We start from the raw sequence: 27,229 nt of genomic DNA, 5'->3' as shown, positions 1-27,229 counted from the left end.
ACAATTTCTATACTGATGAAGCACCAAAAGCTGAATGTGGGGGAAATAAATCATTTCTCACTGCTGCCTCTTCTCTCCACTCCCCATCTCCTCCTTGTCTCCATTTCTCATCTCCTCCTCCTCTACTCCTTATCTCCTCCTTTTTTTCCTCCTCTCCTCTTCCTTTCCCCTTCTCTTCCCATCCCATCGTTTCCCTCCTTCTCATCTCTCCCCCTGTATCCTTCTCTCCTCCCCTCTCCCGTCTCCTCCCCTCTCCCCGTCCCCTCCTCCCCATCGTCCTCTCCCCCTGTATCCTTCTGGCCTCTTCCCCCGTCCCCTCCACCCCATCTCTCCCCCTGTATCCTTCTCGCCTTTCCCCCGTCTCCTCCCCTCTCCCCGTCTCCTCCCCTCTCCCCGTCTCCTCCCCTCTCCCCGTCTCCTCCCCTCTCCCCGTCCCCTCCCCTCTCCCCGTCCCCTCCCCTCTCCCCGTCCCCTCCCCTCTCCCCGTCCCCTCCACCCCATCTCTCCCCCTGTATCCTTCTTGCCTCTCCCCCCGTCTCCTCCCCTCACTGTCACTTCTGTAGCCTCCGCACAATATCCTGTGAGTATGCCCCCTCCGACCTCCCAGCCCTGCGCATTTTCTGATGTATATCAACAATTCCCTGTAATCCTGGCCTAACCGGCTTTACTTTGATGGAGAAGATCAGACATTAGTGCTGGACGCAGCCAATCGCATCTCATTTTCTGCTTTCAGGGAACATAAAACATGACAGATGTGCGATCAGAGGGGCTGTGGTGTCCTGATCATACACTGTACATGTGTGTGCACATACACGGCCATTCACACGTGTGTGTGTGTGTATATAGTGATCAGTACATGATCTATAGTCTGATCATACATAGGAAGGAGCTGATCCCACCATCCGATCATACACATTAGGGAACTGGTCATACACAGGAGGGAGCTGATCCCACTATGTGATCATACACAGGAGGGAGCTGACCCCACCGTCTGATCACACACAGGAGGGAGCTGATCCCACTATGTGATCATACACAGGAGGGAGCTGATCCCACCGTCTGAACACACACAGGAGGGAGCTGATCCCACCATGTGATCATACACAGGAGGGAGCTGACCCCACCGTCTGATCACACACAGGAGGGAGCTGATCCCACCGTCTGATCACACACAGGAGGGAGCTGATCCCACCGTCTGATCACACACAGGAGGGAGCTGATCCCACCGTCTGATCACACACAGGAGGGAGCTGATCCCACCGTCTGATCACACACAGGAGGGAGCTGATCCCACCGTCTGATCACACACAGGAGGGAGCTGATCCCACCGTCTGATCACACACAGGAGGGAGCTGATCCCACCGTCTGATCACACACAGGAGGGAGCTGATCCCACCGTCTGATCACACACAGGAGGGAGCTGATCCCACCGTCTGATCACACACAGGAGGGAGCTGATCCCACCGTCTGATCACACACAGGAGGGAGCTGATCCCACCGTCTGATCACACAGGAGGGAGCTGATCCCACCGTCTGATCACACACAGGAGGGAGCTGATCCCACCGTCTGATCACACACAGGAGGGAGCTGATCCCACCGTCTGATCACACACAGGAGGGAGCTGATCCCACCGTCTGATCACACACAGGAGGGAGCTGATCCCACCGTCTGATCACACACAGGAGGGAGCTGATCCCACCGTCTGATCACACACAGGAGGGAGCTGATCCCACCGTCTGATCACACACAGGAGGGAGCTGATCCCACCGTCTGATCACACACAGGAGGGAGCTGATCCCACCGTCTGATCACACACAGGAGGGAGCTGATCCCACTGTCTGATCACACACTACTGTTGTACCCAGTGCTGCGTTACTTCCCAGTGCCCAACAGCCCTGACACCAGTGTCAGCATGTCTCTCCCCACTATGCCCCCCCCCTTGTTGTCACTCCTCTGTCCCCCAGTATGGATGTGTTGCTCCCATAGTGGTGCGATCTCTTCCCTGTCTGTTAGGGGTTGTAGTTCCCTACTGGCTCCCATCTCTCTGGACGTGGCATCTGGGCATCTCGGGACACTACAGTATTCAGAGGGGATTAAGGGATCGGTGCGTACAGCTGATGCCCCCTGAATGCCAGAGAACACTAGACTCTGCCATGATAGGGATTAACCCTTTAAGTGTGGCTGGATGGGATAGGGGTCTGTGGTCGGGGGTCTCACATCTCATCAGGTCTTGTTACTACTGTCCGTGCTGGATGTCTCTACATGATTTCTACCGCTGCCGGTGGTGCCCCCTCCTGTGCCCTGTGTCTACCTCACTTCTGCAGGAAGAGCAGACACTTAGCCTTGTTTACCTTATGGAGGAGAATGAAGTATGGCACTCAGTGCTGAGAGGAGCCGGGCACTGCCATGTGCAATACTATCACCCTGCAATCAGTGCCTGGCAGTCCTTACCCACCACCGCACAGACATCACTGCCCTCCAGATATCAGTTATATTATACAGGAAGTGACATCACTACCCTCCAGATATCAGTTATATTATACAGCAGTGACATCACTGCCCTCCAGATATCAGTTATATTATACAGGAAGTGACATCACTGCTCTCCAGATATCCGTTATATTATACAGGAAGTGACATCACTGCCCTCCAGATATCAGTCATATTATACGGGAGGTGACATCACTGCCCTCCAGATATCAGTTATATTATACAGCAGTGACATCACTGTTTTCCAGATATCAGTTATATTATACAGCAGTGACATCACTGCCCTCCAGATATCAGTTATATCATACAGCAGTGACATCACTGTTCTCCTGATATCAGTCATATTATACAGGAGGTGACATCACTGCTCTCCAGATATCAGCTATATTATACAGCAGTGACATCACTGCTCCCCAGATATCAGTTATATTATACAGGAGGTGACATCACTGCCCTCCAGATATCAGTTATATTATACAGGAAGTGACATCACTGCCCTTCAGATATCAGTTATATTATACAGGAAGTGACATCACTGTTTTCCAGATATCAGTTATATTATACTGGAAGTGACATCACTGCTCTCCAGATATCAGTTATACGGAAAGTGACCTGACTGCTCTCCAGATATCAGTTATATTATACAGGAGGTGACCTCACTGCTCTCCAGATATCAGTTATATTATACAGGAAGTGACATCACTGCCCTCCAGATATCAGTTATATTATACAGGAAGTGACATCACTGCCCTTCAGATATCAGTTATATTATACAGGAAGTGACATCACTGCCCTTCAGATATCAGTTATATTATACAGGAAGTGACATCACTGCCCTTCAGATATCAGTTATATTATACAGGAAGTGACATCACTGCCCTTCAGATATCAGTTATACAGGAAGTGACATCACTGCCCTTCAGATATCAGTTATATTATACAGGAAGTGACATCACTGCCCTTCAGATATCAGTTATATTATACAGGAAGTGACATCACTGCCCTTCAGATATCAGTTATATTATACAGGAAGTGACATCACTGCCCTCCAAATATCAGTTATATTATACAGGAAGTGACATCACTGCCCTTCAGATATCAGTTATATTATACAGGAAGTGACATCACTGTTTTCCAGATATCAGTTATATTATACTGGAAGTGACATCACTGCTCTCCAGATATCAGTTATACGGAAAGTGACCTGACTGCCCTCCAGATATCAGTTATATTATACAGGAAGTGACATTACTGCTGACTGCTCTCCAGATATCAGTTATATTATACAGGAGGTGACCTCACTGCTCTCCAGATATCAGTTATATTATACAATAAGTGACATCACTGCCCTCCAGATATCAGTTATATTGTACAGGAAGTGACATCACTGCTCTCCTCATATCAGTAATACACTCAGCGGCCACTTTATTAGGTACACCATGCTAGTAACGGGTTGGACCCCCTTTTGCCTTCAGAACTGCCTCAATTCTTGGTGGCATAGATACAACAAGGTGCTGGAAGCTTCCTCAGAGATTTTGGTCCATATTGACATGATGGCATCACACAGTTGCCGCAGATTTGTCGGCTGCACATCCATGATGCGAATCTCCCGTTCCACCACATCCCAAAGATGCTCTATTGGATTGAGATCTGGTGACTGTGGAGGCCATTTGAGTACAGTGAACTCATTGTCATGTTCAAGAAACCAGTCTGAGATGATTCTAGCTTTATGACATGGCGCATTATCCTGCTGAAAGTAGCCATCAGATGTTGGGTACATTGTGGTCCTAAAGGGATGGACATGGTCAGCAACAATACTCAGGTAGGCTGTGGCGTTGCAACGATGCTCAATTGGTACCAAGGGGCCCAAAGAGTGCCAAGAAAATATTCCCCACACCATGACACCACCACCACCAGCCTGAACCGTTGATACAAGGCAGGATGGATCCATGCTTTCATGTTGTTGACGCCAAATTCTGACCCTACCATCCGAGTGTCGCAGCAGAAATCGAGACTCATCAGACCAGGCGACGTTTTTCCAATCTTCTACTGTTCAATTTCGATGAGCTTGTGCAAATTGTGGCCTCAGTTTCCTGTGTGGCACCCGGTGTGGTCTTCTGCTGCTGCCCATCTGCCTCAAAGTTGGAGGTACTGTGCGTTCAGAGAGGCTCTTCTGCCTACCTTGGTTGTAACGGTTGGCTATTTGAGTCACTGTTGCCTTTCTATCAGCTCGAACCAGTCTGCCCATTCTCCTCTGACCTCTGGCATCAACAAGGCATTTCCGCCCACAGAACTGCCGCTCACTGGATGTTTTTTCTTTTTCGGACCATTCTCTGTAAACCCTAGAGATGGTTGTGCGTGAAGATCCCAGTAGATCAGCAGTTTTGGAAATACTCAGACCAGCCCTTCTGGCACCAACAACCATGCCACGTTCAAAGGCACTCAAATCACCTTTCTTCCCCATACTGATGCTCGGTTTGAACTGCAGGAGATTGTCTTGACCATGTCTACATGCCTAAATGCACTGAGTTGCCGCCATGTGATTGGCTGATTAGAAATTAAGTGGTAACGTGCAGTTGGACAGGTGTACCTAATAAAGTGGCCGGTGAGTGTATTATACAGCAGTGAAGTCACTTCTCTCTGACCTAATGAGACCACTCTGGGGGGCTCGGTAATGCGAGACTGCTCCACTGGGGAGGCTCTGCACGGGTGTGCTCACTCCTCGGGAATGGGGGGGGGGGTGCGTGCGCTGTGTTGTGCGCTCCTCTTTGTGTGTGTGTGTGGGGGGGGCTGTATGGTGTGCTGGCTCCTCTGGGGGTGGTACTCTTCGTTGTGCTGGCTCCTCGGAGGCAGGGGGGGGGCTGTGGTGTATGTGCTCTCCTCTGGGGGGGCCCTCTGTAGTGTGCGCTCCGGGGGGGGGGGGGGGGTTCTCTGTGGTGTGCGTACTCCTCTGAGGGAAGGATTTCCCAGTTGGACTGGTTTGTAGGGTTGGGACCAGTAGGACCAGTTCCTCTTTATATAAACCTGCAGTATTTCCTTTTTCCTTCTAGTATTTTCTTGGTATAGAGCAAATATTTTTAAAATTTCTATGCAGAAAGTTGTTTTCAGTACCTGTGCCTCACCTGTCCCTGGGAACCCCTAACCCCCTCCTCAATGCAGAGGGACAGAGATTCCCTGCACTCCTGGACTTTGTTATATGTCAACACGATCTTGTATCACTTCCTGTTCACCAGGCATATTGTAAAGTTGTGTAGCCTGCCCTACCCTGCAGAATACTGAGTGCCGCTCTGAAGGTGACCAAAGGAGAAGACCTGATGTAACAGCAGAATAGTGACATGATGTGACAGAAAAATAGTGAGGGCAGCTCTGGAGGATGAAACATGACATCAGAATAGTGATTGCAGCTGTGGATGTGACTGGAGGTAAAAACCTCATGTAGGAGCAGAGTAGTGAGTGCAGCTCTGGATGTGACAGCAGTATCAGAGTGGGCCAGCATTGCCCCCTGGTGGCACTGTGCTTTGTGTGTATCTCAGGGGGTGCGGGGGGGGGTGAATAGTCACAAGCATCGGGTACACAGTGTTTTCTGTACTGTACAGAAGTTAATTTTAGCCACATAAAAGCTCAGGTTGAAGCGGCTCGTGCTGCCAGATCGGAGCTGCGTGGGAATGGCGTCCTTTGTATGGAGAGCGACAGGAGACCTGCATGCAGAATGCGAGGACGTCTTATCCTCACACAGGCTGAAAATTCTCCTCTCTATTGTCGTGGCGCCCCCTGCACGGCGTGAGCCGCCATTACTCCAACCAGCAGATTTTATTTTCGGCTCTGGGCTCATTTATTCCAAACATTAGCGGAATATGAAGCGTTACGGAAAGTTCCTGTCAGCAGGGATGGAACATAGAACGTGGACTATAGCCCCCCCCCCCCCCCTGCATGTCTTCTACATGTAATGCTGCACTTCTGATCCAGTATAAACTCCTGTCACCTCCAGAGCTGAACTCAGTATTCTGCATTTACATCATGCCTTGTCCTCTGGCCACCCCTAGAGCTGCATTCACTATTCAAATGTGACATGGGTTATCCTCTGTTCACCTCCAGAGCTGCACTCACTATTCAGCTGTTACGTTATGTGTTATCCTCCGGTCACCTCCAGTCCGGTATCTCAGTTTCTGAAGAGCTTGGCAGTATCACACACGATTAGATACTCAGCTCTGACTAAAGCATTGCACATGTAGATACATTCTTTCAGAGATGACAGTATTGGATACACACCTCAGCAGGTAGTATCACCCTAGGAGGTTAGATACGTGTCTGGGCAATCAGTATTATGCTTTGATACTGGTGCTGGCCGCTGTTTGGGCAAGGGGGGGGGGGGGCCGGTGGCACATAAGTGCACAGTATCATGGGCCGTGGATTAGTAGCGGCTTAGGCGGCTGATCCAGCGGGGGCCCGGCTGCTGCGGCGCTTCACTCGTCTCATTGATTACATCTCGTTAATGAATTGTCATTTAATCACTTAAACCTTTAATGTCTTCCGGTAATTCTCTAATACCCACAATCCCCCCAAGTTAACCCTCCGCCTGCTGTCAGGGTGCGAGGTTCCCGCGCCAGCCCTTTAAGGCGGTGAGGATGTGGCGCTCCTGATAACACTGCTCCCGGAATATTTCATTTCCTGTTGTGGTGGAGATGGAGTCGCTGCCACTGCTGCCAGACGCCGTGTTTCATCTCCCCATCATCCATTTTTGTGTCTACTATCCCATATAGCCGCCGTTAACGCATATTTAGCTTTCCTGATGTCCTGAAGGGTCGAGGGAGGTATCACAAAGTATCTAAGCCTTACCTGACAGGAAATGAAAGTATGAGGAAGACATTGAATCCTTGTGGATAGTGTGCCCCCGGCTGATGGGTGTAGTAGTGTTCCCCAGCTGTGGCAGGGCATGAGGGGAGTTTAGTATGGGATCTTCAGGCAATTTTCATGGTAACCATGTTGCAACCTCCCTTTCAGTTGTGTCAGGAGGGTTAAGTCTGCCTGATAGTTAATTCAACGATGTCCCCCTAGTGGTGGCCTGTTTTGTAGCGTCCCCCAGTGGTGCCCTGTATTGTAGCATCCCGTGTGATGCCCTATACTGTAGTGTCCTCTGGTGGTACCCTGTATGGTAGCGTCCTCCGGTGGTGCCCTGTAGTGTAGCATCCCCCTAGTGGTGCCCTGTAGTGTAGCATCCCCCTAGTGGTGCCCTGTAGTGTAGCCTCCTCTGGTGGTGCCCTGTAGGGTAGCCTCCTCTGGTGGTGCCCTGTGTTGTAGCCTCCTCTGGTGGTGCCCTGTGTTGTAGCCTCCTCTGGTGGTGCCCTGTGTTGTAGCCTCCTCTGGTGGTGCCCTGTGTTGTAGCCTCCTCTGGTGGTGCCCTGTGTTGTAGCCTCCTCTGGTGGTGCCCTGTAGGGTAGCCTCCTCTGGTGGTGCCCTGTAGGGTAGCCTCCTCTGGTGGTGCCCTGTAGGGTAGCCTCCTCTGGTGGTGCCCTGTAGGGTAGCCTCCTCTGGTGGTGCCCTGTAGTGTGACTGCGGCTCTTTGTGTGTACACAGCACTCCTGTCCTCTGATGCCTGTGTTTATAGGGTGTCAGGAGTAGTGTTGAGTATACTGTTCAGGTTCAGCAATGTTCTCTGCACCCCAGTGCCTGCTATTTTGCTGCCCATGGGCTGTGTCCATGTTTTACCCTAGGGCGGCATCCAGACGCTGGAGTCAATTTTCAAATGCCGAGTGTTGGGTTTGGAGAACGTTGCTGAACCCAAACCATTCTGCAAATAGACTCAGGAGATGAGCGGTGTGGATCCAGCACTCTATATATAACACGGACAGTCTAATATCACAGCCACAGCTGGGCTCGGGAAGGGGGATGCACTGGTCAGGCTTAAGGAGTGGGGGTGCACTGATCGGGCTGGGGTGCACTGGATGGGCCCGAGGAGTGGGGGTGCACTGATCGGGCTGTGGTGCACTGGTTGGGCCCAAGGAGTGGGGTGCACTGGTCAGGCTCAGAAAGGGTGCACTGGTTGGGCTCGGAAAGGGGGGTGCACTGGTTGGGCTCGAGGAGTGGGGTGCACTGGTTGGGCTCGAGGAGTGGGGTGCACTGGTTGGGCTCGAGGAGTGGGGTGCACTGGTTGGGCTCGAGGAGTGGGGTGCACTGGTTGGGCTCGAGGAGTGGGGTGCACTGGTTGGGCTCGAGGAGTGGGGTGCACTGGTTGGGCTCGAGGAGTGGGGTGCACTGGTTGGGCTCGAGGAGTGGGGTGCACTGGTTGGGCTCGAGGAGTGGGGTGCACTGGTTGGGCTCGAGGAGTGGGGTGCACTGGTTGGGCTCGAGGAGTGGGGTGCACTGGTTGGGCTCGAGGAGTGGGGTGCACTGGTTGGGCTCGAGGAGTGGGGTGCACTGGTTGGGCTCGAGGAGTGGGGTGCACTGGTTGGGCTCGAGGAGTGGGGTGCACTGGTTGGGCTCGAGGAGTGGGGGTGCACTGGTTGGGCTCGAGGAGTGGGGTGCACTGGTTGGGCTCGAGGAGTGGGGTGCACTGGTTGGGCTCGAGGAGTGGGGTGCACTGGTTGGGCTCGAGGAGTGGGGTGCACTGGTTGGGCTCGAGGAGTGGGGTGCACTGGTTGGGCTCGAGGAGTGGGGTGCACTGGTTGGGCTCGAGGAGTGGGGTGCACTGGTTGGGCTCGAGGAGTGGGGTGCACTGGTTGGGCTCGAGGAGTGGGGTGCACTGGTTGGGCTCGAGGAGTGGGGTGCACTGGTTGGGCTCGAGGAGTGGGGTGCACTGGTTGGGCTCGAGGAGTGGGGTGCACTGGTTGGGCTCGAGGAGTGGGGTGCACTGGTTGGGCTCGAGGAGTGGGGTGCACTGGTTGGGCTCGAGGAGTGGGGTGCACTGGTTGGGCTCGAGGAGTGGGGTGCACTGGTTGGGCTCGAGGAGTGGGGTGCACTGGTTGGGCTCGAGGAGTGGGGTGCACTGGTTGGGCTCGAGGAGTGGGGTGCACTGGTTGGGCTCGAGGAGTGGGGTGCACTGGTTGGGCTCGAGGAGTGGGGTGCACTGGTTGGGCTCGAGGAGTGGGGTGCACTGGTTGGGCTCGAGGAGTGGGGTGCACTGGTTGGGCTCGAGGAGTGGGGTGCACTGGTTGGGCTCGAGGAGTGGGGTGCACTGGTTGGGCTCGAGGAGTGGGGTGCACTGGTTGGGCTCGAGGAGTGGGGTGCACTGGTTGGGCTCGAGGAGTGGGGTGCACTGGTTGGGCTCGAGGAGTGGGGTGCACCGGTTGGGCTCGAGGAGTGGGGTGCACCGGTTGGGCTCGAGGAGTGGGGTGCACCGGTTGGGCTCGAGGAGTGGGGTGCACCGGTTGGGCTCGAGGAGTGGGGTGCACCGGTTGGGCTCGAGGAGTGGGGTGCACCGGTTGGGCTCGAGGAGTGGGGTGCACCGGTTGGGCTCGAGGAGTGGGGTGCACCGGTTGGGCTCGAGGAGTGGGGTGCACCGGTTGGGCTCGAGGAGTGGGGTGCACCGGTTGGGCTCGAGGAGTGGGGTGCACCGGTTGGGCTCGAGGAGTGGGGTGCACCGGTTGGGCTCGAGGAGTGGGGTGCACCGGTTGGGCTCGAGGAGTGGGGTGCACCGGTTGGGCTCGAGGAGTGGGGTGCACCGGTTGGGCTCTGGGAAGGATTCGCAGTAGTCGGGCTGGAGGGAGGAGGGTGCACTGGTGGGGTTTAGGGAGTGGGGTGCGCTGGTGGGGCTTAGGGAAGGATTCGCAGTAGTCGGGCTGGAGGGAGGAGGGTGCACTGGTGGGGTTTAGGGAGTGGGGTGCGCTGGTGGGGCTTAGGGAGTGGGGTGCGCTGGTGGGGTTTAGGGAGTGGGGTGCGCTGGTCAGGTTCAGGAAGGGGGGGGTGCACTGGTTTTGTTTTGGAAGTTGGGTGCACTGATTGGGCTCGGGGAGGGGTTTTCAATAGTCAGACTGGAGCTAGGGGGTGCGCTGTTCGGGCTCAGGGAGGGGGGTGCACTGGACAGGCTTGAGAAGGGGAAAATGGTCAGGCTTGGGAAGGGGGAGTGTACAGGTTGGACTTGGGGAGGGGGGTTTACACTGGTCAGGCTAGAGGAGTCATTTGCACTAGTCGGGGAGGGGGTGAACTGGTTTGGTTTTGGAGGGGGGGGAAGTTGCACTGGGCAGGCTCTCCATTCATTGGTGTGATTGGTCTGGGTTTGTCTTGTATTCGGTGCTGGCTCTAGTGCTGTGTGATATTTTTAGACCGCGCCCCGGGGCCCCCGTCTCACCTGCGGTCACTGTCGTCCTCGCTATAATTAGACGCTGGGCCTGTAATGTAATCAGCTGTAATGATCGCTCTGGATGGAGACGCGCTCACCAGATTACAGCCGGACGGCAATTACATTAAGTGTGGACTCTAATGGTGCGTCTGTGCCAGCGCTCGGCTCTGCTGTGCAACAACATCTGGAAGCTGTCACTTTAATAAGAGCTGTGATGGGCAAACAGCAGATTACATACAGACTGTGTATTCAGTATAGAGAAGAGAGGGGGGTGTACTGTACAGGAATAGCCCCACCGCCTGTATGACATCACTAATCTAAAATAATAGTAATGTTATGACGTTGTCATTACAGCCCGACCCCTGTATGACATCACTGATATAATGACGTGATCAGACATGAGCTCCACACACCTTATACTACAGGAACAGCTATTCATCTATTAGTGCTGACAACCAGCCTGTATATCATGTGTGGGAGGTAGTCACAGCCCTGCCCCCTGGATGACATCACTGATGTATTACTTGTATGATACACTCAGTCAGTATTTCTCGGCTGTACGGGCTCCATAAGCAAGGTGCGGTTGGTCATGTGACTTTGCTGTTTTCGCCTCTCCCCTTTCCCCGGAGGGCTGTACGGTTGCGGTCAGATCCATCCTCTATGTGTCCGGCCGGACGCCACTCTCCGCTTTTAGCATTAAGTCTAATTTCATTTCGCTTAGATCATTTTCCAGGCATCTGATAATCTGCAGAGGGATAAAAAAGCTTTTTCCTCCTTGTAAGTGGATGGAATATTCTGCCTCTTCAGAGATTGGAAAAAAGCCCCAAAACACGATTATACAGACGCAGCGCCCGGTGTCCGCCAGACTAAGTGATCATTACACAACAGTTAGCGTTACAGGCGGCGTACATAGATGGCAGACGCCGGGACCGGGATTCCCCAGCGTCCATGTATCCAGGCTGTATACATCGATAGATGATCCATATGTGTAAGGGCTGGTGCCCCCCATCCCCGTTTTGATTTGGGTATATACAATGATAGCTGATCCTTATGTCTGAGAGGTGAGGGCCTGTGCCCCCCTGTACTGATCTGGGTATATACAATGATAGAGATCCTTATGTATGAGAGGCGAGGGTCGGTGTCCCCCTGTACAGATCTGGGTATATACAATGATAGACCATCCTTATGTGTGAGAAGTGAGGGCTGGTGTGCCCCCCCCTCTCTACTGATCTCTGTATGTACAATGATTGCTGATCCTTATGTATGAGAGGTGAGGGTCGGTGCCCCCCTGTACTGATCTGGGTATATACAATGATAAGGATCTCTATCATTGTATATACCCAGATCAGTACAGGGGGGCACCGGCCTCACCTCTCATACATAATGATCTCTATCATTGTATATACCCAGATCAGTACAGGGGGCACCGGCCCTCACCTCTCACACATAAGGATCTCTATCATTGTATATACCCAGATCAGTACAGGGGGGCACCGGCCTCACCTCTCATACATAAGGATCTCTATCATTGTATATACCCAGATCAGTACAGGGGGGCACCGGCCTCACCTCTCATACATAAGGACCAGCAATCATTGTATATACCCAGATCAGTACAGGGGGCACCGGCCCTCACCTCTCACACATAAGGATCTCTATGTGTGAGAGGTGAGGGCCGGTGCCCCCCTGTACTGATCTGGGTTTATACAATGATAGCTGGTCCTTATGTATGAGAGGTGAGGCCGGTGCCCCCCTGTACTGATCTGGGTATATACAATGATAGAGATCCTTATGTGTGAGAGGTGAGGGCCGCTGCCCCCCTGTACTGATCTGGGTATATACAATGATAGAGATCCTTATGTATGAGAGGTGAGGGCCGGTGCCCCCCTGTACTGATCTGGGTATATACAATGATAGAGATCCTTATGTATGAGAGGTGAGGGCCGGTGCCCCCCTGTACCCTTGTGATCCGGGTATATACAATGATAGAGATCCTTATGTATGAGAGGTGAGGGCTGGTGCCCCCTGTACTGATCTGGGTATATACAATGATAGAGATCCTTATGTATGAGAGGTGAGGGCCGGTGCCCCCCTGTACCCCTGTGATCTGGGTATATACAATGATAGAGATCCTTATGTATGAGAGGTGAGGGCCGGTGCCCCCCTGTACTGATCTGGGTATATACAATGATAGAGATCCTTATGTATGAGAGTTGAGGGCCGGTGCCCCCTGTACTGATCTAGGTATATACAATGATGGAGATCCTTATGTCTGAGAGGTGAGGCCGGTGCCCCCCTGTGATCTGGGTATATACAATGATAGAGATCCTTATGTATGAGAGGTGAGGGCCGGTGCCCCCCTGTGATCTGGATATATACAATGATAGAGATCCTTATGTATGAGAGGTGAGGCCGGTGCCCCCTGTACTGATCTGGGTATATACAATGATTGCTGATCCTTATGTATGAGAGGTGAGGCCGGTGCCCCCTGTACTGATCTGGGTATATACAATGATTGCTGATCCTTATGTGTGAGAGGTGAGGGCTGGTGCCCCCTGTACTGATCTGGGTATATACAATGATAGAGAGCCTTATGTATGAGAGGGGAGGGGAGGTGTCCCCCTGTACTGATCTGGGTATATACAATGATAGAGATCCTTATGTATGAGAGGTGAGGGCAGGTGCCCCCCTGTACCCCTGTGATCTGGGTATATACAATGATCGCTGATCCTTATGTGTGAGAGGTGAGGCCGGTGCCCCCCTGTACTGATCTGGGTATATACAATGATTGCTGATCCTTATGTGTGAGAGGTGAGGCCGGTGCCCCCCTGTACTGATCTGGGTATATACAATGATAGAGATCCTTATGTGTGAGAGGTGAGGTCGGTGCCCCCCTGTACCCCTGTGATCTGGGTATATACAATGATTGCTGATCCTTATGTGTGAGAGGGTCGGTCCCCCCCTCTCTCTCCACTGATCAGCACCAGGAATAGTTTGGGGAAGGAGGGGGGGGGGGGGGTTGTGTTTTTTAGCTTTGCTGTGTTATACTCCAGTTACAGCTAGCGCTGCGTTCGCAGTCGGTGAGGTTGCAGCGCTGGTCGTGACTCTGTTATATTATTAGTTTGTCTGTGTGATTGTCGCCTGCGCCTCCCGCCGTGTGTCCCCAGAGCATGACTCACTACATGGCGGCACAGCAGCATGTGCCCAGGGAATGCCCCCCGGGACCTCACCTGCCACTCAGATGTGTCTACAGACTGCGCTGCCACCTGCCCCATAACTAGAAATGGATCTGCACCACATGTAACGCTTTTTAGAGCGAAACGTTCGCCTGGTGCCCTGCCAGATCTATCTATCTATATATATATAGCTTTATGGATGGAAGATTGATAACAAGAATATAGAATAGAAGGGAAAACTGTTGGAAGAAACTCAGGACAACTGATGGTTTTTATTTAAAAAAAAAAGAAAAGAAAACTGATGACAATTGATGCCTTTTTGTATAAGTTGTGGTCAGTATCTGACAAAAAAAGAAATTAAAAGGATGCAACTGATTAATGTGAACTTGGTCTGTACAGATGTCAGCATGCAGTGGCTTCAGCAGAATAGTGAGTGCAGCTCTGCAGTATAATACAGGATGTAACTCAGGATCAGTACAGGATAAGTAATGTATGTACACAGGGACCCCACCAGCAGAATAGTGAGTGCAGCTCTGCAGTATAATACAGGATGTAACTCAGGATCAGTACAGGATAAGTAATGTATGTACACAGGGACCCCACCAGCAGAATAGTGAGTGCAGCTCTGCAGTATAATACAGGATGTAACTCAGGATCAGTACAGGATAAGTAATGTATGTACACAGGGACCCCGCCAGCAGAATAGTGAGTGCAGCTCTGGAGTATAATACAGGATGTAACTCAGGATCAGTAATGTAATCCTATAATCCTTTATGCTGATTACAGTAATTCAGTACATAGGTGTATTATACTTTGGATGGTGGTCTTCCCCTTTATTGGGTCAGTCTGTAGATGATGAGAGTTGTTCTCCCCATCAATCTATTTTTCGCACCTTCGGCGGATCTCCTCGGGATGTGGAGGCTTGGCAGAGAGACAGTTCTGGAGGAGACTTTTCTGCAGACTCAGACATGGCCGTGCTGATCAGGTCGGTAATTATCCCGACATCTGGTGCTGGCACATTGCGGCTCAGCGCTCGCTCCGCAGTCTCCGGCAGACAATGCCGCTGCTTCCAGCTCATTCTGGGGTTTTGTGCTTTGATGATTTTCTTTTTCTCTTTTTTTTTTTTTTTTTTTTCTTTTTTGTTTTTAAATTCAGAAAATGTTTCTCTCGTTATGTGATGGGTTTTGTGAGAATGATGAGAAAATATTCTTACTGAGCTCAATGACAGGAGTTGCCCTTCACCATAGCGGACCTGACCCTTAGTCATTATAACCAGGATCCATCTTATGTGCCGAAATGATGGTCTGCAATCGCTGTGATTGGCGCCTGTGTATCTGAAAGACAACACTGTTGTACTTGGCCCCTCCCGTCCCTCTTTTGCTCCTGTTCCCTATTCCCCCCTCTCCCCACCCCCCCACTTGGTCCCTTTTCTTTCTCCTGTCCCCATGCTCAATACCCCCCTGCTTGGTCCCTTCCCGTCCCCCCGCCCCCTCTATTTGATCCCTTAGCTCTCTCCTGTCCCCGCACTTGATCCCCCCCCTTTTGTGACCATACTTGGTCCCTCCCCCGAGCTCAGTTCCCAATGGCTGGCGGCCTTTAGGCCTCTCCTTTGAATCTCCCTCATACTTTGCACTGCAGCTTTGCTACAGATTGGCTTCTATGTATAAGCACAAGCCCTGCAGCGCACCAGTGTGTGACAGGGGATTTCATGAGCAGAGATTATAAACTACAAGTAAGTGAACCCCCAGTATAGACGGACTCCATGGACTTGCCACCTATAGGTAAAGCGGTGGAGCTTCAGTGCTGACATTTACTTGTTGGGTCTCTTTCCTATTTATTATGTGCTTTGTGGTCAGAGTCTGGAGAAGGAGGCAGACTGTATCCTCAAGGGGTGGGGGCCTCTGTTATCACTGTGGGGAACAGTGAGGGCCTCTGCAGATTTGTGTCTCCCCCCCCCCCCCCCCCCTTTCCCGCTTCATGGCTGCGGGCAGTGATAGTGACCACCCTAGTATCGAGCTGTTTATGGCTGACGTCCGGCTCATCAGCGGGATCTATGGCTTTTACTTTCTTATTGATTTCCTTGATGTCAGATCAGCATTGTGAGTGGATTCCTGCCCCCTGGTGTGCAGCTCGGGAGATGCGGTGTCCTGGCATGTCTTCTACACCACCATGTATCTCCATAGAGACTGAACATTAGCGTGCGTCTGCCGCAATGCACACACACATTTTAGAGCGTCTGCCGCAATGCACACACACATTTTAGAGTGTCTGCCGCAATGCCTGTGAACTGGCCACTCAACCTCCACCTGCTCTACAGTAAGGGACCAGGTACAGGACAGGACCCTCTTCTGCCGCCATGCACATGCATTCTAGAGTGTATACCACAATGTGTGTCCCAGCTCTAGAATGCACCCGCATTGCGGCAATCACTCAACACAAGCGTGTTGCTGCAGAATGGCTACAGGAGCGGGAGGACTACTGAAAACAAGTGTGGTCTTACTGCCGCAATGCATGCGCATTCCAGAGCATCTGCCGCAATGCATGCACATTCTAGAATGCCTGCTGCAATGTGTGCGCACCGGACACTCAACCTTCTTCTGCTCTGCAGTAAGGCACTCTCTGTGGTCCCAGCATTCACTGCGTATGATCAGCCCCCAGGGGGCAATCCTAGAGAATCGGCAAAGATGGAAAACAAGTCTGTTCTTACTGACACCTGCAAATCTGACTGCTACTGCAACTAACAAGCCTACTGATGTCTGATCTTACTTGCTTGTACAAGCAAAAAAAGAGAACCCTAGGGTATAAAGATGAGGCGCACACCTAGAATATAGTACAAAAATAACTTTATTGGACCGGCTACAAACAAATTAAAAACATCTAAAATCCAAACAACTGCATCCTCCTAAAATACAGGAGGATGCTCACTGTTACACCACTATGCTCAATAGGCTATAAAGGGACTAGAGCAATGCATCCCACAATATGTTCAATACACAAAATAAGCATAATACATAATGGCATACAATAAATACCACCTGAGTATGAGTAGCCCCAGTATAACAGAGAACCAAATACCCCACATGTATCGCCGCTACCCGGCGGCTTTGTCAGGAGTGGGTGTATAGTGTAAGTGAGCCAGTATATATACCTGATAAATAAATGTCCCATGCCATGATTGACAATCCACCTGGGAGTCGGCGTGCGGAAGTGGGGACTGCGGCTGCGCATTACGGCGGGCGGAAATGGAATAAGCAGCTACGTACCGGGGTCAAAGTAAGAGCGTGCTTGCATCAATAGTCATATGTTCGGGCCGGGCATGCGCACACAATATCAGTGGAGAGTAACTGCAGCAGCGCGTCATTCGCTGCCTGTACGTGCCGTGACGCGGCTCATGTGATCGGAGCATCACCCGTGACCCCGATGAATATGCAAAATTGGGCCAGCCCTGACGCCATCACGGGACCCAGTAAAGCTCGGTTACGTGACGGCGGCGCGAAAAATGGCCCCTAGGTCACAAAATATGTTAGAGAGGTATAGCCTCCCTTGCTCAGTGTGAACAATAACATGTACCCCAAACACATTCATAATAGGCCCTTGTATATAAAATAAATATAAATGTAAATAGGAGTAACATAGATAAATCATATGTAAAAAATTATCTAATAACAATACATGATTATAATAAATCAACTAATAATAAAAAAATAAAAATAAATAAAATAATGAAAAAAATAAGAGCCAAATGACTACAGATGCTAAATGCCCGATGGCCCTACTTGTCACAATGCCACTACTGGAGACATTCTCAACGCCGCCCGATTAAAAGCATCACCATGTAATAAATACCGCCTCTGCCGAATAAATATAAAGTGCTGTGTCAATGTAGGCCTATATAAATATATTAACCAGAAACAGATAATAAATACGGCCGCCCGCTAAGTAAACACAGAGACAATGAACATATAGCGTAATTCTCAATGGCAAAAATGTGCTGACACTCTAGAATGTGCGCGCAGTGCGGCAGACACTCTAGAATGTGCGCGTATTGCGGCAGAATGGCTGCAGGAGCAGTACTGGAAACAAGTCTGATCTTACTGCTGCAATGTGTGTGCTTTCTAGAGCACCTTCCGCTATACGCGCGCATTCTAGAGCATCTACTGCTATACGTGTGCATTCTAGAGCATGAGCAAGTTAGACCAGACATCAGTAGACTTGTTAGTTGCGGCAGCGGTCAGAGTTGCAGGGGTCAGTAAGTCCAGACTTGTTCTAAGTAGTCCTCACGCTCCTGATATTCTATCATTGCCCCCTGGGGGCTGATCATACGTAGGGACTCTAGAATGTGCGCGCAGTGCGGCGGACGCTCTAGAATGTGTGTGCAGTGCGGCGGACGCTCTAGAATGTGTGCGCAGTGCGGCGGACGCTCTAGAATGTGCGTGCAGTGTGGCGGACGCTCTAGAATGTGCGCACAGTGCGGCGGACGCTCTAGAATGTGCGTGCAGTGTGGCGGACGCTCTAGAATGTGCGCGCAGTGCGGCGGACGCTCTAGAATGTGCGTGCAGTGCGGCGGACGCTCTAGAATGTGTGCGCAGTGCGGCGGACGCTCTAGAATGTGTGCGCAGTGCGGCGGACGCTCTAGAATGTGTGCGCAGTGCGGCGGACGCTCTAGAATGTGCGTGCAGTGTGGCGGACGCTCTAGAATGTGCGCGCAGTGCTGCAAAATTGCGGCGGAATGGCTACAAGAGCAGGAGGACTACTGAAAAAAAGTCTGGTCTTACTGCCGCAATGCATGTGCATTCTAGAGCGTCTGCCGCGATAGGCTCTCATTCTAGAGCGTCTGCCGCGATAGGCTCTCATTCTAGAGCGTCTGCCGCGATACAAGCACATTCTAGAGCATCTGCCGTTATACGCGCGCATTCTAGAGTATCGGCCGCTATATGCGCACATTCTAGAGTATCGGCCAGTAAGATCAGACATCAGTAGACTTGTTAGTTGCAGTAGCGGTCAGAGTTGCAGGTGTCAGTAAGTCCAGACTTGTTCTCAGTAGTCCTCCCGCTCCTGTAGCCATCTTTGCTGATTCTCTATCATTGCCCCCTGGGCGCAGATCATACGTAGGGACTGGTATTTTGAGCAGTAAATGCTGGGACCACAGAGGGTCCCTTACTGCAGAGCAGATGGAGGTTGAGAGGCTGGTGCAGCGAACTGTGTGTTCCTGGTTAATCCACTGGAAACATCGGCGTAGGAACAAGTCGTTCTTGTAAAAATCTTCCTGACTGCCGGTAATTCTCCTGGTTTGTGCGGCTGGTCGGCGGCATCAGTCACTGCCCTGGACACCTGCTTACCGGCTGGTGACAACTTTTGTCCTCTGTCACCGAGCACCAATCTACACCTGGACTCCATGATCAGGCTATCTGGTGTGTGCATGGCCGGCTCCTCTATACCACAGATTGGGGTCATTAGGGGGTAATTCCTAGTATGGGGGCTCCTCTATACCACAGACTAGGGTCATTAGGGGGGTAATTCCTGTTATGGAGGTTCCTCGATACCACAGATTGGGGTCATTAGGGGGGTAATTCCTGTTATGGTGGCTCCTCTATACAGCGGATTGGGGTCATTAGGGGGGTAATTCCTGCTGTGGCGGCTCCCTATACCACAGATTGGGCTCATTAGGGGGGTAATTCCTGCTGTGGCGGCTCCTTTATAGGGAAGATTGGGGTCAGTAAGGGGGGTAATTCCTGTTATGGTGGCTCTTCTATACGGCAGATTGGGGTCATTAGGGGGGTAATTCCTGTTGTGGAGGTTCCTCGATACCACAGATTGGGGTCATTAGGGGGGTAATTCCTGTTATGGTGGCTCCTCGATACCACAGATTGGGGTCATTAGGGGGGTAATTCCTGTTATGGTGGCTCCTCAATACCACAGATTGGGGTCATTAGGGGGGTAATTCCTGTTATGGTGGCTCCTCGATACCACAGATTGAGGTCATTGGGGGGTAATTCCTGCGGCTGGCTCTTCTGTATGGCAGATTGGCGTCATTAGGGGGGTAATTCCTGTTATGGTAGCTCCTCTATACAGCGGATTGGGGTCATTAGGGGGGTAATTCCTGCTGTGGCGGCTCCTCTATAGGGAAGATTGGGGTCAGTAAGAGGGGTAATTCCTGTTATGGTGGCTCTTCTATACGGCAGATTGGGATCATTAGGGGGGTAATTCCTGTTGTGGAGGTTCCTCGATACCACAGATTGGGGTCATTAGGGGGGTAATTCCTGTTATGGTGGCTCCTCGATACCACAGATTGGGGTCAGTAAGGGGGGTAATTCCTGTTATGGTGGCTCCTCGATACCACAGATTGGGGTCATTAGGGGGTAATTCCTGTTATGGTGGCTCCTCGATACCACAGATTGGGGTCATTAGGGGGGTAATTCCTGTTATGGTGGCTCCTCGATACCACAGATTGGGGTCATTAGGGGGGTAATTCCTGTTATTTTGGCTCCTCGATACCACAGATTGGGGGGGTAATTCCTGCGGCTGGCTCTTCTGTATGGCAGATCGGGGTCATTAGGGGGTAATTCCTGTTATGGTGGCTCCTCTATAGGGAAGATTGGGGTCAGTAAGGGGGGGGTAATTCCTGTTATGGTGGCTCCTCTATAGGGAAGATTGGGGTCATTAGGGGGGTAATTCCTGTTATGGTGGCTCCTCTATACAGCAGATTGGGGTCATTAGGGGGGTAATTCCTGCTGTGGCGGCTCCTCTATAGGGAAGATTGGGGTCAGTAAGGGGGGTAATTCCTGTTATGGTGGCTCTTCTATACGGCAGATTGAGGTCATTAGGGGGGTAATTCCTGTTGTGGAGGTTCCTTGATACCACAGATTGGGGTCATTAGGGGGGTAATTCCTGTTATGGTGGCTCTTCTATACGGCAGATTAGGGTCATTAGGGGGGTAATTCCTGCGACTGGCTCCTCTATACGGCAGATTGGGGTCATTAGGGGGGTAATTCCGGCTGTGGCGGGAGCAGCTGTCACATGTGGCGGTCATGAGGATGACAGCCGCGCTCCATTTCCCTGTAATTCGGCTTCACCTAGTTTAGAGCCATCTGTCGCCGCGCTCTCTGGGGTCTGCGCTCAGATTATCTGGATTCTCGCTGCCAGAACCGGATCTGAGACCTGGGAGGGGTCCCGGGGGTCCGCACTGCTGTAATGTTCAGGGCTGCAGATGCCACATACAGCACGATACCACAGCCACATGACCGTCCGCACCATCATACAGGATAGTGACTGGATGGCTCTGCCGTGTAATGTCCTGTGTAACATGGTCAGCACTTTCTTGGTGTAGCTGAGAGGAGAAAGTGTGTTCACCTGCTGCTATTCATAAAAAACCACCATGCTGTATCCTGCTGGCTGTACCGCTGCCCGGGATCACTCAGCCTGCCTGTCTGTGTTTGTTGCCTTTATCTCAGCCATGTAATGTGCTCTGGGTTGAGCTGTGCCAGTTTGTTAGCCCATCGGCTCTGCTGTGTTGTCTTCTGTCACAACACGTAAAGGAGGAGCTGCGAGGAGTGACCGTCCATCAGTGGCCTTAATGTGATGAAAGAGAGAGAGAAATTGGCCTTGTCTGACACCACCACAGCTCTGCTACACCACCACAATGTGTAAGAAATGACTACTCCTACTAATGTACATCTAGTATCAGCCAATAAACTAGAGGGCCGGGCCATCAGTAATCTCATGGTTAGAGGGTGGGGTCAGCAGAGTCATCTTGTTGAGGGCGGGGTCATCAATGTCTTGTTATCATTAGAGGGCGGGTCATCAATATTTCATTATCATTAGAGGGCGGGGTAAGAGAGTCATCCCATTATAGGGCAGGGTCAGAAGATTAATCTAGTTAGGATTAGAGGAAAGGGTCAGCTCGATATGAGAGGTTGTGGTGGAGCAGCGTCATCTTTTTATCATTAGAGGGCGGGGTCAGCTAATAATAATAATAATGTTTTTATTTGTATAGCGCACACAGATTCCGCAGAGCTTCACCTATCTGTATGTTTTTTGGGTGTGGGAGGAAACCGGAGTACCCGGAGGAAACCCATGCAAACACGGAGAGAACATACAAACTCTTTGCAGATGTTGCCCTTGGTGGGATTTGAACCCAGGACTCCAGCGCTGCAAGGCTACAGTGCTAATCACTGAGCCACCGTGCTGCCCCACTGAGCCACTGTAGGCGGGGTCATCGGTCATCTAATCATTAGAGGGCAGGGTCAGCTGAGTGATCTCATCATTAGAGGGCGGAGTCAGCAGTCATCTAATCATTAGAGGGCGGGGGTCAGCAGTCATCTAATCATTAGTGGGCGGGGTCAGCGGTCATCTCATCATTAGAGGGCGGGGTCTGCGGTCATCTCATTAGAGGGTGGGATCAGAAGATTAATCTCATCTTTAGTGGGTGTGGTCACCTGAGTCATCTCATGAGAGGGTGGGGTCAGCAGAATTATCTCATCATTAGAGGCCGGGGTCAGCAGAATTCTCATTATCAGTAGAGGGCGGGGTCAGTAGAGTTATCTCATCAGTACAGGGCGGGGTCAGCAGAATTATCTCGTTAACACTGCTGACCCTGCCCTCGACTGATAATGAGATAACTGCTGACCCCGCCCTCTAATGATAATGTGATAACTCTGCTGACCCCGCCCTCTGCTGATAATGAGATAACACTGCTGACCCTGCCCTGTACTGATATCTCCTTATCAGCAGAGGGCGGGGTCAGCAGAGTTATCACATTGTCATTAGAGGGCGGGGTCAGCAGTTATCTCGTTATCAGTCGAGGGCGGGGTCAGCAGTTATCTCATTAGAGGGTGGGGTCAGCAGTTATCTCGTTATCATTAGAGGGCGGGGTCAGCAGTTATCTCATTAGAGGGTGGGGTCAGCAGTTATCTCGTTATCATTAGAGGGCGGGGTCAGCAGAGTTATCACATCATTAGGAGGCGGAGTCATAGTGTCTGCCATCATCTTTGTCTATCAGCTGTCATTAGAGCGCTCCTCTCCCACCCTGCATAGAGGCTGCTGTGTCACCTTTATTATTTGTGGAGTATTTGGCAGAAATCACTGTGAGGAGATGATGAATCACAGGAAAGAAACCACTCACTGTACTATACTATACCGCCATCTGTCTGCTCTAATATCAGGAGCCTATACTAACCCAGACATACAGCAGAATAGCGAGTGTATCTCAGGTTCAGTACAAGAAATATAAAGTAATGTATGTACACAGTGACTCCCCCAGCAGAATAGTGAGTGCAGCTCTGGAGTATAATGTGATATATTGTAGTCTTTCTCATCCTCCTCACCTCCTGTTTTGTCTTTTTGTTACAGTGTGCTGTTTCGTTGTCCACAAACGCTGCCATGAATTTGTCACATTCTCCTGTCCGGGGGCAGATAAAGGGCCGGACACGGATGTAAGTACCACTGTAGCGGGGCTGCAACTGTTGTATCAGGGTGGGGGGTTGGGGTGTGTGGCTGTTGTACAGGTTACCGCAGTGAAGCTTATTATCTATTCAGGCTCCTTCCCCCAGTTCTCAGCTTTTGCTTTCTGCTAAAGACACAAAAATCTGTGTGTGAGCCTTTCTCTCTGTTTCCCTCCTCTCCGCCCTCCCTTCTGAGACAGCTGATGTAAACAAGTCCCTGGCTGGCTTTATCTGCAACCTTTTAGCTTCTTTGTAATGCTGCAAGGATAAATCACAGTGAATTCATCAGCAACTTGACCTCAGAATAATCCTCCCAGCATTACAAAGAAGTTACAGATAAAGCCTGCCAGGGACTTGTTTACATCAGTTGTCTCTGAAGGGAGGGGGAGACAAAGAGGAAAGCTTTTTGTGTCTTCAGCAGAAGTCAGCAGCTCAGAACTGGGGAAAGAAGACTGAATAGATAATAAGTATGGATTGAACTGTTGGACTCGCCTTGGGCAGCAACATATGAAAGTTATGTTTGGGTGGTATACCCCTTTAATAATGGTAAGAAAAGATTCTATTAGGAAGTGTCATTAGTTGTGTGTGAGTAGGGTGGGTCTGGTCTTGTACAGCAGTGTTAGGGGCTTTGTTGCCCCAGGCTCAGCCCTACTGACCGTAGCATCACACTATACTGTATGCACTACTACACCCGACACACTATTATACTCATCTGCCCGGGGGGGGCCTTTATAGAGGGGTCACCCCAGACATGTTGACACCCCGCTCCCCTTCCTTTTCCTACATCATGGTGTAGACTCCATCTATGTTATCTGCAATTCCATACAGTCAGTTATAAGGCCTTGCTGACTGGTTCCCTGCCTGGGCCCATGGGGAGGGGGGGGGGTTGAGGATTTCTGGCCTTGCTGATGGGTTCCTTTTCCTGGCTCTTGTGGCTGATATGACTGGATCTGGCCCTGCTGAGGGGTTCCTTTTAAGCTGATGATGGTTGCTGTTGTCCTGGTGGCAGCGTGGGCGGTCATGTGGTCGGCGGTCACACTGAGTGATGCGTTTCGCTTGACTTCTCATTAACACCCAGCCTGAAGTTGTGTTTTCTTGTGCTGAGTGCTGCAGAAACATAATAACAATGATTACGGTTCATAAAGTGTAATAACCTGGTGATTATAGCCCGGGGAGCTCCCGATGACATCATCAGCTCCATGGAGTGAGGAAGGAAGAGTCCGGACATCGGAGGGCCCCAGAACTGTAACAGACCCCCAGCTGTGAGAGGTATTACCCCCTTCCCTGATCTCACCTGGCTTCCCATGGATCTTGAGTGGCCTGTAGATTTGTCCGTGAAGCAGCAAGCTCTGGATGAGCAGTGATTAATATCTCGGAGCAGCTCGCTGCATGTTTTACAGTGTTGTCCATTTACGCCTCCAGCTCATTGTCTGCTGAATTATTAATGGACAGTGCAAGGTGCCAGGGGGCGCTTTCTGTCCAGACTGCTGGCTTATAGGGAGCGATGCTCTGCAGCGAGACCTCACCTTAATGGAGCTGCTTCATAATGATCCATAAAACATAATGAATCCGGGAGTGAGATCCATCCTATGGGAGGTGCCATACTCACATTGGACCAGGGAATGTATGTGTATAAAAAGCTGTAAAGTAGTGATACGGTGCGGTGTGTAAGCAGTGTGCATTCCCTGTAGCTGACCTCATTGTGTGTGCCTCAGCTGCTGCTGCTCCTCTTGGCAGTGTTTCATGGCTCAGGATTTTCGTGGCCCCCTTCCCCCTCCCTCCATTAGATCCATTACTGGGATAACAGCAGATAATCTCTTCTCCTTACATCACATAATTCCCTGGGACCAGACCCTGGTAAGTGGGTCACTAAGCCCCCCGCAGCGCCCCCTGCCTGCCTGTTCACAAGCGATGCCCCTCGCCTGCATGTCCACATTACTGTTATTTATCCGCTGTACTGGTCCCATCATCCCCCCCCTTAGTTTGTGCTGGCCGGCCTCATCACCCCCCACCCCTATAGTGTGTCCTGTACACTGGCCTCATCACTCCCCACCCCTATAGTGTGTCCTGTACACGGGCCTCATCCCCCCCACCCCTATAGTGTGTCCTGTACACCGGCCTCATCACTCCCCACCCCTATAGTGTGTCCTGTACACCGGCCTCATCCCCCCCCACCCCTATAGTGTGTCCTGTACACCGGCCTCATCACTCCCCACCCCTATAGTGTGTCCTGTACACCGGCCTCATCGCCCCCACCCCTATAGTGTGTCCTGTACACCGGCCTCATCACTCCCCACCCCTATAGTGTGTCCTGTACACCGGCCTCATCGCCCCCACCCCTATAGTGTGTCCTGTACACTGGCCTCATCACTCCCCACCCCTATAGTGTGTCCTGTACACGGGCCTCATCCCCCCCACCCCTATAGTGTGTCCTGTACACCGGCCTCATCACTCCCCACCCCGATAGTGTGTCCTGTACACGGGCCTCTTCCCCCCCACCCCTATAGTGTGTCCTGTACACCGGCCTCATCACTCCCCACCCCTATAGTGTGTCCTGTACACCGGCCTCATCACTCCCCACCCCTATAGTGTGTCCTGTACACTGGCCTCATCACTCCCCACCCCTATAGTGTGTCCTGTACACGGGCCTCATCCCCCCCACCCCTATAGTGTGTCCTGTACACTGGCCTCATCACTCCCCACCCCTATCGTGTGTCCTGTACACCGGCCTCATCCCCCCCCACCCCTATAGTGTGTCCTGTACACCGGCCTCATCACTCCCCACCCCTATAGTGTGTCCTGTACACGGGCCTCATCCCCCCCACCCCTATAGTGTGTCCTGTACACCGGCCTCATCACTCCCCACCCCTATAGTGTGTCCTGTACACGGGCCTCATCCCCCCCACCCCTATAGTGTGTCCTGTACACCGGCCTCATCACACCCCACCCCTATAGTGTGTCCTGTACACCGGCCTCATCCCCCCCCACCCCTATAGTGTGTCCTGTACACCGGCCTCATCACTCCCCACCCCTATAGTGTGTCCTGTACACCGGCCTCATCCCCCCCCACCCCTATAGTGTGTCCTGTACACCGGCCTCATCACTCCCCACCCCTATAGTGTGTCCTGTACACCGGCCTCATCCCCCCCACCCCTATAGTGTGTCCTGTACACTGGCCTCATCACTCCCCACCCCTATAGTGTGTCCTGTACACGGGCCTCATCCCCCCCACCCCTATAGTGTGTCCTGTACACCGGCCTCATCACTCCCCACCCCTATAGTGTGTCCTGTACACGGGCCTCATCCCCCCCACCCCTATAGTGTGTCCTGTACACCGGCCTCATCACTCCCCACCCCTATAGTGTGTCCTGTACACCGGCCTCATCACTCCCCACCCCTATAGTGTGTCCTGTACACCGGCCTCATCACCCCCCACCCCTATAGTGTGTCCTGTACACCGGCCTCATCGCCCCCACCCCTATAGTGTGTCCTGTACACCGGCCTCATTCCCCCCTATAGTGTGTGCTGTACACCGGCCTCATCGCCCCCACCCCTATAGTGTGTCCTGTACACCGGCCTCATCGCCCCCACCCCTATAGTGTGTCCTGTACACCGGCCTCATCACTCCCCACCCCTATAGTGTGTCCTGTACACCGGCCTCATCACCCCCCACCCCTATAGTGTGTCCTGTACACCGACCTCATCACCCCCCACCCCTATAGTGTGTGCTGTACACCGGCCTCATCCCCCCCACCCCTATAGTGTGTCCTGTACACCGGCCTCATCACTCCCCACCCCTATAGTGTGTGCTGTACACCGGCCTCATCACTCCCCACCCCTATAGTGT

At 51.9% G+C, this 27,229-nt stretch overlaps 1 protein-coding gene across 3 annotated transcripts in view; it reads left to right on the top strand.

The window, feature by feature from the left end:
• The window catches only part of PRKCA (protein kinase C alpha), a 90,194-nt gene that overhangs the window by 17,101 nt on the left and 45,864 nt on the right, over window positions 1-27,229 (top strand). For all 3 annotated transcript variants that reach the window (XM_069952474.1, XM_069952476.1, XM_069952477.1), the window contains exon 3: window positions 23,291-23,373. In XM_069952474.1, the coding sequence (XP_069808575.1) occupies window positions 23,291-23,373 (83 nt within the window). The remainder of the gene's footprint in view (window positions 1-23,290; window positions 23,374-27,229) is intronic.

This window comes from Dendropsophus ebraccatus, chromosome 14 (genome assembly GCF_027789765.1).
Source record: "Dendropsophus ebraccatus isolate aDenEbr1 chromosome 14, aDenEbr1.pat, whole genome shotgun sequence".
NCBI lineage: Eukaryota > Metazoa > Chordata > Amphibia > Anura > Hylidae > Dendropsophus > Dendropsophus ebraccatus.
Note: the sequence above shows the minus strand (reverse complement) of the source record. Positions and strands in the feature narration are given on the sequence as shown.